The sequence below is a fragment of the Acomys russatus genome, unplaced genomic scaffold (assembly GCF_903995435.1).
Source record: "Acomys russatus unplaced genomic scaffold, mAcoRus1.1, whole genome shotgun sequence".
NCBI lineage: Eukaryota > Metazoa > Chordata > Mammalia > Rodentia > Muridae > Acomys > Acomys russatus.
The window spans coordinates 40,509-52,514 of record NW_026131572.1 but is presented as its reverse complement, the minus strand read 5'-3'; the positions used below and the strand labels follow the sequence as shown (position 1 = coordinate 52,514).

The following is a 12,006-nucleotide window of genomic DNA, read 5'->3' as shown; positions in this document are numbered from 1 at the left end:
ACTGGTAAATCCATAAGAAGGAGCCATTTAAGGAACACACTTCCCTTACTCATAGGGTGCCAAATAACCAGAACAGATCCAGACAATAGAGTGTAGGATATCTGAGAAACCACAGGATGCAGTATTTTGGAACACACATGAAACATAGTCCAAAATGGAGCTTATGTAAACCTATTAAGCCATAAACATTTCCTCAGGACTGAAACCACATAGAGTGTGCTCTCTGACCACAGGAAATTAAGCTAAAAATTAGTTTTAAAACATAACTAGAAAATCCCCAAGGCTTGGAAGCTAACCAGAACATCTCCCAACAATCCCTAGGTAAAGAGGAAAATAAGATATATATTTTGAGACAGGGTTTTTCAAGACATATTTCTCCGTGTAGCCCTGCCTGTCCTGGAACTCACTCTGTAGGTCAGGCTGACCTTGAACTCATAGGGATCCACCTGCCTCTGCTTCCCCGAGTGCTAGGATTAATGGTATGCAACAGCGCTGCCCAGCTGAAAATAAGATATTTTTAACTAAATGGCAAAAAAAAAAAAAAAAAAAAAAAAAAAAATGACATGCTAAGAATTGCAAGATGCAATAAAAAACGTTCTTAGGAAGATATTTATGGTCATGTCTACACATACAGAACACAGTAAAGGTTGAATGTCAGCAATGTAAGTAAAAGCCACCACTTAGCATCCATCCGACTGAAGCAGGAGAAGGGTAAGCAGCTGAGCATGTAGAAAGGAGAAATTTCAAAAGTACTTCCGAAGAACACACATACAATAGAGTTGACACAGACGGCGGTTGTGAAAAGCTTATAAAACCGAATATAAGTTACTAATGCCAGACAAGGAAGAGATGCACACCCAGAGTCTACAGCTAAGACAGGACAAGAAGTTGGCACTAGACGAGGAATGTACCTCAGTGACCGCTGTGCACGTGTGACGCACATATACATACATACATACGCCCTTGGCTGGGTTAAAACAGGAAGGGAGAGTTTCAATTTGCCTTGTGAGGGCGGTGCAATTTTGATACCAAAATCTGACAAGAATTTTAAAAAAGGAAAATTAGAGTTCACACTCATGAAAGGAGATGTGAAAGCCATGATTAAAATGCTACCCATATGAGACACTAATCACCATTAAGCCGGGCTTCTTTGAAAGCACAGTATGTTCAACATTGGAAGAACAATCAACAATGTGGTAACAATTCACTACAGTATTAGAGTAAAAGAGTAAAACTGCATTGTTTGGGGCCTTCGGAGGCACCTGTTCCAGACTTTTGATGAGGAACTATTGATATTAAGATGCAAAGACAGTGGTGACTTTTTCCTGGTGACACCCGTGTCCAATGCCTTATGACAGTATCCCCTGTGGCCTCTTGGTGTTTTGCCTACATGTATGAGAGTGTCTAATCCCCTGGGGCTGGAGTTTACAAACAGGCGTGAGCTGCCATGCAGGTGTTGAGAATTGAACCCTGGACCTTTAGAAGAACAGCCAGTGCACTTAACCGCTGAGCCATCTCTCTGGGGCCTGGTTTTCTTTCTTTACTGATTTTGGCCATGGCTCCAGCCATTCTTTTCTCCTGCCTCCCCCCTTTAACGTCCTGTAGCCCAATCAGTGTTTCCTAATGTGGTTCAACATGTTTTCAGTTCACTTTGGCCAAAGCAAGTTCTCTATACAATTAGGAAACCAGACGATGGACCAACCCAACCTTATCTTGGCTTGGCTTTGATGCCACCAGCAGCAACCTCCTAAATTTACAACAATAAAGCAAAGGAAAACAAGACAGAATCACCACTTGATTACAAAGAACCGAGAAGCCTGGTGGTGGTAAGGGCAGAGGTGGTGGGACAACAGAAGACAGAAGGGAATTGGTTCAAGCATAATATACTACGTATACAGATGAGACAGGCCTGGGTTCCCTGCAGAACAGGGATCATATCTCAGGCTTCTGGTGGAAACAATAGCCAAAAGGTGTTTAATAAGAACTGCGTGCTAGCTGAGCGTGGTGGCGCACGCCTTTAATCCCAGCACCTGGAGAGGCAGAGGCAGGCAGATCTCTGTGAGTTCAAGGCCAGCCTGGTCTACAAAGCAAGTCTAGGACAGCCAAGGCTGTCCTAGAGAAACCCTGTCTGGAAAAACCATGAAAGGAAGGAAGGAAAGAAGGAAGGAAGGAAGGAAGGAAGGAAGGACTGGGTGATAATGGAATGCTAGACCTTAACAGGACTCTGAGTTACTTCATTGGACAGAGGGAGGGTGCTTAGCTTGTGGGGAACACTTGGGGAAGTAGAGGCAAAAAGTAGCACTCATGGAGTATGAATGCTGGGGGTAGGTGAGATCCAGGATACAAGATGGACAGCAGGCAATAACCCTGGAAGGAGGCCAAAGGCAAGGGACACAGCTACTCACTGTTAGGGAGCTCCATGCTCTCCTGTGGCACAAAAGCAAAAGAGTTTCAGATGCAAAATTGATGTTGCCAATCAGAAAAGCTGAACTCTCAAGGGAGTCCTGGAGTGCCTAAACCACTGAGGATCAAGGTAGGCTGCACACTCACTTGCACGCACACACACACACACATCACTGGGGATTGAGGTAGGCTGTACAAATCACTTGCACACACATACTACTGGGGATCAGGATAGGCAGCACAACACACATACACACACACACACACACACACACACACACACACACACACACACACACCATTCCAAGTGGCAACCTGCCTCTGCTGTCTCCTTTCCCAAAACGGAAGACAGATTTTGATTTCACAAGACATCACACTTTCCTAACACTGGGGAAATCTGAGGCATAACAGACCCACTCCTTATTAGTGATATTTACCTCCAAATGCCAGGAAGGCAGATGGACGCACACAAGTAATTCCATCCCGACTGCACAATCTCAGATCGAGGCCTGTCTCTCACACTAGGACGCTAAGCCTCTGTCCAGGCCTAAGTGAAGATCCAACACCATCCTTAATTAAGTTCTTCCTGAGCACCGGGGCCAGGTGTGTGCTTCAGCGGGTCTGTGTTAATGCCAGCCTCTGCGCTTTCCAGGCACATCTGCCCTGCGCTCAGCCCCGGCCGGGAAGCCCCCCTCCCGCGGGCCCGCCGCCCCCCTTTCGCGTGGCCCGGGATTCGCTTGTTGCGCTGCAGAAGCGCTGCCAGGAAGGTCACGTCCAACGCTCACCCACCCAGCCATGCAAGTATAAAAGGAGGGAGGAGAGCGACAGGGACCAAACAGGCGGCGAAGGAGGAGAAGAGAGGTGAACAGCAGTGACTAGGAGAGGCTACTGAAGCCCAGAGAGCTGCATTTCTGCTGTCAGGTAAGGGTGCCACAGCTCGGGACAGCTCTCATACTGAGCTCTGTCCCCGGGCCTTGGGATGCTCCGCGAGCAGGAATGTAGGCTGGCGCTCTGCTCTAGCTTGTCGCGGACCTGAGCTCTTCGCAAACTTTCTGAGACGGGAGAGAGCTGAGCCTGGACGCTGGGTTTACAGGTTGCAGGTGGTTCGGCAGTTCCGAAGACCACCGCCGTTGGGGGTCTCAGAATCTGCGTGGAGGAACGAAGCATTGGGAGGCTTCGGGACGTCTTAGTCTCCGACTGGCCCCTGGAGAGATCTTGGGAGAGTTCCCTTTTAGGTTTCTTGTCCGGATTATTTGGACTTGTGTGTCTTCTTCAAGGCCAGAGACCATATACACTGAATATAAATACACGCTGAAAAGACAGGAGGGCCGAGTCACAATAAATTCGTAATTATGGAGTTCTTTGGTTGTTGCTTGAAGACTCCAAGTCCTCGTTTCCCTGCGCACCTTAGCGGACCCGAGGTGGTTGTTTTGCGACAATTATGTAGGTTACAGGACAGGATATAGTCTCCTCTCTCCAAGGTCCAGCACAGGTTAAAAACCGGAGTGAGGAGGGAACTGTCCAGGGTTCTGAACCACCCTGTCTGGCTTCAGAAGCAGTTAAGAGAACTGTAGGGACTGGGCTGCAATTTGTAAGGTCTCATACTAGGCAAAGGACATTTCAAACGAAGGAGAGACAGATTCCCCCAAATTCTCCATGTATAAATCAAGGGATTTTTTCACAGAATGGCTAGAAAGAGTCAAGTAAAATGGAAGTAAGTTTGATTCATCAATTTATGACGTATGTGCAGATGAATGGTTTGTTTCCTTATAGAAGTCGAGGCATGTGTACTGTGGGGGTGAAGTTTCATCTTCGTGACTCTCTGCTTTACAAACAGACATGTAGATGTCACTTCAAGGGCAGTAAATATAAGGCTCTATTGAATTCAGAGAATTTTCTGGTATATGGGGCCCTATTAGGTGTAGTTCTGTCAAAAATGAATAAATCACCCTTCTGTGTTCCAGAGGTTTTAATGACCGGAATCCTACATTTTCCTAACTATGAAAGCATGGCATTTGACATTTCCCCCATTACTTTGTTTGGTTTTTCAAAAAACGATACAAATAAGACATTTGTGAGAAAAGGGGTAAATACATAAGAGAAAAAACTGGGAGGTCTAGGTGTGGGGGATCAGAATCCCAGCACACAGCAGGTGGCTAGGAAGAGACAGCACACGTTCAAAGGCCTGAAAATTTCCACTGTGGCTCCTTCAAACTTCAGCCTCATTCCTTGGTCATCCAGCTTTGGGGACAATGGAAACTTAGTTGAGCGTACTAGCAGACCTGTGTGGTTTCATTTTTCTTTGCTAATATGTTTTCATGATATTTACCATTTTTCCCACCTTTCTATAACATCTGGGGGTAGTTTTGAGCTAATTGGCTGACTGACTGGACCTGAGCCCCAGGTGTGTGAACATGGTGACTTCTGGGCTGAGGTGTGACCCATACAGTTCAATGACTGCCAACGCGTGCTAATGGTTCTGAAAATCACATCACTTACAGGACAACTGGCTCTTAAAGAATGACACAGGGTGGAGCAGAGACTGGGAAGAGATTCTTGAAGACCTTCACTTCCAAATCCTCCCCCTCAAAAATAAAGGATTGGCTCATGTCTCTTCAAATGAGAGATTTGCTTCCTGCCACATTCATCTTAAAATGCAAATGTTCATTAGGAGTAACAGACACTTGTCAGTCACATTTTTTATTTAAAATGTTTAGCTTTTGTATTTTTTTTCAGGACAGGGTTTTTCTGTGTAACCCTAACTGTCCAGGAATTTGCTCTTGTAGAAAGTTCCTCTTGCTGCTGCCTCCTGAGTGCTGGGACTGAAGGTATGCACCACCACTGCCTGGCTATTGACATCTTGCTATGAACTAACTTCTCTGATCTAATTAGATGTCCTCCTATCAGCTGGTAATCTGAAATCGAGAATAAGTGCAGAGTTGGTGGGGACACTGATTACAGACTAGGATGACTTTAGGGATCCTCGGATGAGGGAGAACAGGTGCAATGCCTGAGAGCTAGCCGTGCCAGGGAGGGGCAGGGCACAGGGCACCAGGGCACTATCAGCACTCTCTTGTGCCTGGTGGTCTCTTGCCCTCCACAGCTTCCCAAAGGCACTTTGTTTTCTCCAACAGCAGCTTCAGTGGCTCTTCATAGTAGTGGTGGCTTCCTTTTCAGCCTTCCGCCTTCCCTCCCTCCCTCAATACTGACATCCTCTTCAAATTCACATATTTCAGACTAAAAGACTTACGATGTGAAGTGTGCATGTTTAGAAAACAGGATAGTTTTAAGGAAAGTGGAATCTGCTTCAAAAAGAAATCTTCCTGAAGTTACTAGGGTCTGGGAAATAGCAATCCCCAGGTGATCTGTGTACAGGACTTCAAACTATTTGCCTAAAATCTTGGCTAAACGGACTGGTTTTATTTGCCTATATTTAAACCTAACATTCATGGGAAATGGTCAAACTTTAGGTGAGAGGAACCAAAACAGGAAGTTCCTAATCCTTTGTCTTTTTTCAGTTGCTCCCACCTGTTGGTGTTCGATACGAAGTGCTGAAGTGTAGCTTCATTTGGGCAGTGAACTTAGAACACTCTTTGGGAATGCAGGAGAACTTACCTTTAGCTTATCATGAACACAAAAGAAATGATCTTTTTGGACTTCAGCTTTCCCAACTCCCAAGTGAGGGGTTCCACCAACTGATAGCACAAACAGCCTCATCTCTAATTTCTCCTCCTCCTCCTTCCTTTTACATTTATTATGTATACAATGTCATGTCAGCATGTACATCTGCACGACTGAGAAGGGTACCAGATCTCATTATAGATGATAATGAGCCACCATGTGGTTGCCGGGAATTGAACTCAGGACCTCTGGAAGAGCAGTCAGTGCTCTTAACCTTGGAGCCATCTCTCCAGCACCCCCCCCCAAGCTATGTTGAATTCTCCTCCCCTTATCCCTCTCATGACACCCATACACATCTTCCATTTTAGCACAGCTCCTGTCCTCAGAAAGCCTTGGACTGTCCAAATGAGAGCTGTTAGTGTTGGCTCGCAGTCCTTCCTGGTGACTGGCCAACATTGTTCTGCTCCTTGCAGGGGTCCCACCAATCTTGTTTGCCTCTGCAGAGCCTCAGCCAGTCACCTGGAAGATGCCGAGATCCTGCCACAGTCGCTCAGGGGGCCTGCTGCTCGCCTTGCTGCTTCAGACCTCCATAGAAGTGTGGGGCTGGTGCCTGGAGAGCAGCCAGTGTCAAGACCTCACCACAGAAAGCAACCTGCTGGTATGTGGGCCATGGGCACCACCTTGGTTTGGGCAGAAGATGGCACTGGGGTTAGGAAAGACCAGAAGGAAGAGGGGCGCGGGGACAGGCAAATTCGCCTCCATTGACTGCCATGATCCAGAGCAGCGACAGAGCTTTTCCCATACTGTTGGAACTTGGCAAAGGTCGAGGAGAAGGTGGCTTCAGAGGAAAGGGTCTGTTCTGTAATTTCTCCTTGGTTATTCTCACACTCTACTCTGTTTTCTGTGAAAGACCCCTCACCATCTACTCAGTTTAGACAGTGCCTTATTAACTATGACTGCTCCCTTAGTTGATCCTATATTTTAACCCTTTAGCTCCCAAAGCAGCCCCCCTTTAAATACTGAAAACCTACAATTTCACTTCATATTCTTCCTTCTTGATTTTCTCTCAGTTGTAAAGCCAGTTATCAGTTAGGTATTCCACACAACATCTCCAGAGGGTGAAGGAAAGACAAAAATACCTTTTTAAAACTGTTGCCAAATAGCTCATGCTGCCAAGTTCCTTTCCTGTGGGGCAGGCTGAGCCCCTTCCAGGTCACCATGGGGTGCCTGTTAGTGTATGCACACAAGTGCTGCGTGCCTGTTACTGACTGTCACTACATCCTGTTTTATCAGTGGGCAAATGAGGCTGGGTGATGAGAGAGACTTTCTCAAGACATAAGAGCACTGGGTGGTGGTGGTGCACATCTTTAATCCCAGCCTTCGGGAGGCAGAGGCCGGCGGGTCTCTGTGAGTTCGAGGCCAGACTAGTCTACAGAGTTAGTTCCAGGACAGTCTGGGCTAAAACAGAAAAACCCTGTCCTGACCCCTCCCCAACCCCCCCCCAAATGACATAAGACCAAGGTTCATACTTAGTGTGTTTTAGACTTATAGAGTCCAAGGAACCTTGGAGACGCAGTTCAGAAAAATCCAAGACTGTTTGAGACACACACTGCATAGCTTGAGATCTTACCAGAAAAAAAGGGCGGGGGGTAGGCGCTAAACAAGGTAGAACCCATGGGTTCTATTCCTGCCTCTGACATCAAGGAGATGGGGAATCTTGACTAGATTGTCTCCTCTTTCCGAGGCCCCTGTTTCATTATCCGTCCTGGGAGGTGGGGGAGGGAGCTTAATTTACATTCTGCCGCATTATAATTCCAAATCCCTGATGTAGAAAACCCTCAAATGAAAAGAGTGAGTGGGATCCTTCTGTTTTCTCCTCAGCAATATCCAAGGATCTAAAAAAAACCTTAAGGATGCAATCTATGTGTAAACAAGCACCCCAGTTGTAAATCCTCTAGGGACGGAGTGCAGAGGCACCAGCATAGCAATCACGGTAGAAATACCCCTGGGTCTAGTTAGAATGAGGTAGCAGGGAAATGAACCATCTTTCCTCAAAATTCTGATGGAGACGAAACAAGATCGACGCACAGAGTAAAGGACCTGGTGGGTGCGGGGAAGTTTTGAGATAAGAGAGACCCAGGGGTACAGGACTGGAGTAGGCATGAACCTTTGTAGATCACCGGGTAAGACTGAAGCGGTGTTGACAATTCAGGCCCTCAGAATCCAGACGCCTATCACCAGGAAAGATTCCCAATTTCTAGACCCATGCCCTTCCTGGACTTAAACGAAGCCACACTTTGCCGTCGTTGACAAAATCCATTTGTAAGAAAGTCAAGCAAGCAAGGTGTAGGGTGGGATGCTTACTGCCATCTAGGCAGAATTATGCAAGAGAAGAGCAGCTTGGCTCAGGACGTCGGTGAGACCTGGGGGCGGGGGAGGAGGGCACCACATTGCTGGGCGCGGTGGCCTCAAGGCTGAACCAGCAACCAGACTAGGGCGCAGAGGTGGTGGCCGCAGGTGGCTTGGCTCACGCGTCGGGTTCTCTCACAGGCTTGCATCCGGGCCTGCAAACTTGACCTCTCGGCGGAGACGCCCGTGTTTCCAGGCAACGGGGATGAACAGCCGCTGACCGAGAACCCCAGGAAGTACGTCATGGGTCACTTCCGCTGGGACCGCTTCGGCCCGAGGAACGGCAGCGGTGCAGGTGGCGCGGCGCAGAGGCGTGCGGAGGAGGAGGAGGCGGCGGCGGGGGAAGATGGCCATCCGGAGCCGGCCGCGCGTGAGAGCAAGCGCTCCTACTCTATGGAGCACTTCCGCTGGGGCAAGCCCGTGGGCAAGAAGCGGCGCCCGGTGAAGGTGTACCCCAACGTCGCCGAGAACGAGTCCGCAGAGGCCTTCCCCCTGGAATTCAAGAGGGAGCTGGTAGGCGTGCAGCCCGACGGCTTGGAGCACGTCCTGGAGCCCGACACCGAGAGGGACGACGGACCCTATCGGGTGGAGCACTTCCGCTGGGGCAACCCGCCCAAGGACAAGCGCTATGGCGGCTTCATGACCTCGGAGAAGAGCCAGACGCCCCTGGTGACGCTCTTCAAGAACGCCATCATCAAGAACGCTCACAAGAAGGGCCAGTGAGGGTTGCAGGGGTCTTCTCACCCCGGCCCCCTCCCTGCATGGCATGGGCGAGCTACTCGCTGCAGACCTCGAGTCTCTTAGAGCTGCCTGTAGTTAGGAAATAAAACCTTTCAGATTTCACAGCCGGCTCTGATCTTCAATATAGACTGCGTGAATAAAGTCAAAACACGAAACCATCCAATTACACCATCATGCGACCAGGCGGTAGAGTGTAAAGAAAACATTTCTCCACCCCCTTGCTCCAACAAAGGTCTGGGGGGAGGGCAGGCACGGAGGGGGGCGGCACCCAGATAGTTTGGATGGCCTAGGGTGGTTCTCTGTCCGACACCTCTAGAATGGCTGGCTGCTTAGCTGCGAACCTGGCCCCAAAGAGTGAGTGGCCTTAGGGACCAAGACCTTACTCCCCACTGGGAAGGTCTCTGGGCTTTCACTCAGGAAGCTCCTGGGACATTCCTTGTTCTGGTGAATCCTTTATTTGCAACCTTAGGCAAGTCCCGAACCTTCCCAGGATTTAGTTATGTCATCTGTCCTTTCATTCTTGGCATAAGGACTCCGGCGAGAATAAAAGGGAAAAAGAGATGTCAATTTTTTATCAGGAAAATGTGAGTTGATAGTTGATAGCAGATCTAATTTGGTTATTCATATATACTCTCAAGACACATGGTCTTACCCTCTTCCACACACATCGTGGAGATAGAGGCACTGTCCTGCAGGGTTAAGCCTTGAGGCCTTTGGTTTCCTACCTTGCTTTTTTTCTTTTTCCTTTTTCCTTTTTTTCCCCCTGAGACAGGGTTTCTCGGTGTAATGTTGCTGGTTGTCCTGGGCTTGCTTTGTAGACCAGGCTGGCTTCGAATTCACAGCGATCTGCCTGCCTCTGCCTCCCAAGGCGTGCGCCAACATGCCCGGCTATCTTGCTTTTGTTTTCAATGCAAGCCTGGGTTCAAGACTACCTCTCTGAGACCAGTCACACTCTTGTCCAGTGGCCCTGTTCGTTTTCAGGGCTTTGACGGTCAGCTCCCTCTGCGGGAAGGCATGCTGTCTGGCCAGGATGGCGAGTTATTTGCTGCGTGTCTGTTTTGTCCCCTTGTCTAAGAGAAATTCCAAGCTCCACAGGCTTGTGCTATGTTGCTTCTGTCTCCCTGTGGTGTCTTCATGGTGCTGGGCCCAGAGTTTGCAGCTGCATGTTTGCAGGGGTGCATACATACCCGTCACTTTGATGAGACATCACTGGGCCTGGTATTTGCATATTTGTTCCTAAGCCCTGACATTTGATAGGCATTCATTGGGGACATGATGAGCTCTGGACGTCCTGGTGGGAAGGGGAGTCAGACTAAGCTCTGACTGACTAAGCTCCCCCGACTTTGTGTTGTGGGAAGTGAGATAGAATGAATAACGGCCTGAGCCCTCCTGAGGATGCTCCCTTGCTGGGAATCCTCACCTCAGGTTCCCATCTCTGCAACCTCCTCCCCCTGCCTCCCTCATTAGAGCTAGGTGTAAAGTAAGGGTCAGTGGGGGTGGCTAAATGCCAGTGGTACACAGTTGATATTTCCAGATTCTGTTTTTATCTTAAAAAAAAAAAAAAAAAAAAAAAGAAGCTATTTCCTTTTGAGAATTCAAACAAACAGCCATATGGTGACAACATTAACATTTATTTGAAAAGGGCATCACAAAGGCTCATTGGGAAAACACGACTAATAGTCCCAAGGGATGACTTTGGAATAGGCCTTCCAACACCCCCCACCCCTGGAAGGAAAACTAATTTGATCCAACAAGTTTAAAATACAGAAAACTGCCACAGATGCCAATTCTGTACTCACATATAAATATGTCAGCTATTATATACACAACGTTGGCAACTACAAACTACATTACACACATGCACGGACATAGGCGCACACACTCAGCCAGGTCATGAAGGTCTAAGACTCATGGAGATGGGTGGGCTACGGCATCTATGGGTGTACAACTTTATACTCCACGTGCCAGGACCCACAGTCATGAAGAGTTCAAGGGCGAGTGTTGGGCTCAGGACATCCTGCGCTCCCTGGAGGAGCCAGGCTGGAGCTAAAGAGCAGCCAACAGAGTCATGAAGTCTCTTTCCTGCCACCCATGGCTTCTCCTTAACCACTCCCCTGGTAGACAGGCTCAAGAACAGAGCCTCCCGTGATCCTCTTCTGCAGTCCTTAGATCTAGACCCAGCTTGGGTTGTAGGGTCATAGAAACCAGCTGCTTTCCCTGAATCTCACCCCAGATCCCAGAGAACGGGATCCTTGCCAGAGAAGGTCCAGGGAAGCAGACAGGGCCTGCCTGGTTCACCCCTCCTCTACCTCCAACGTTTCAGACCCACAGCTCAGGCCTTCCCTTCCCCCAGAAACCCCAAACACAGCCAGGCAGCCGGTTCTTAGCAGCATTCTCTGCAGCAGGTTGGGAGGCCTATGACAGTAAAGGGTTACTGGAAGCTTCTATGACCCAGGGACCCCCAGGAAGTCTGGAGGAGCCTTAGGGCTTTTCTTAATCCTACTTCAGCTGAACTTTGTCCTGTGGACCAGGAATAGCCTGGCTGCTTGGTCCTAAGCCCATGTTCCCCTGTTTTGTGTGTCGGGTGGGAGAAAGACAAAGAGTGTTTCTAGGCTTTCTAATGAGGCCATTAGGAGCCATGAAACCACCTATTCTAGTCTCCGAAGTAAAGAGGAAAACAGGAAACAGGCTCAGGATGGGGGAATCAGCAGCTGTTTCTGGATCAGATGTTTTCTGTTAGCCCACTTTCTACAACTCTTGATCATCAACCGAGTTAACTTCCAAACCTCAAACACATTTGTGCCTATTACATTCTGTCAGCAAGATGCCACC

The 12,006-nt window shown here is 48.5% G+C and overlaps 1 protein-coding gene across 1 annotated transcript; it reads left to right on the top strand.

Annotated features, from left to right (window-relative positions):
• The first annotated feature begins 6,527 nt into the window (after positions 1-6,527).
• On the top strand, positions 6,528-9,278 carry LOC127186295 (pro-opiomelanocortin). The gene is made up of 2 exons (XM_051142724.1): positions 6,528-6,682; positions 8,575-9,278. Exons 1-2 carry the CDS (start codon positions 6,551-6,553, stop codon positions 9,154-9,156), a joined length of 714 nt encoding a protein of 237 aa, XP_050998681.1. The 5' UTR covers positions 6,528-6,550; the 3' UTR covers positions 9,157-9,278.
• Positions 9,279-12,006: the final 2,728 nt, after the last annotated feature.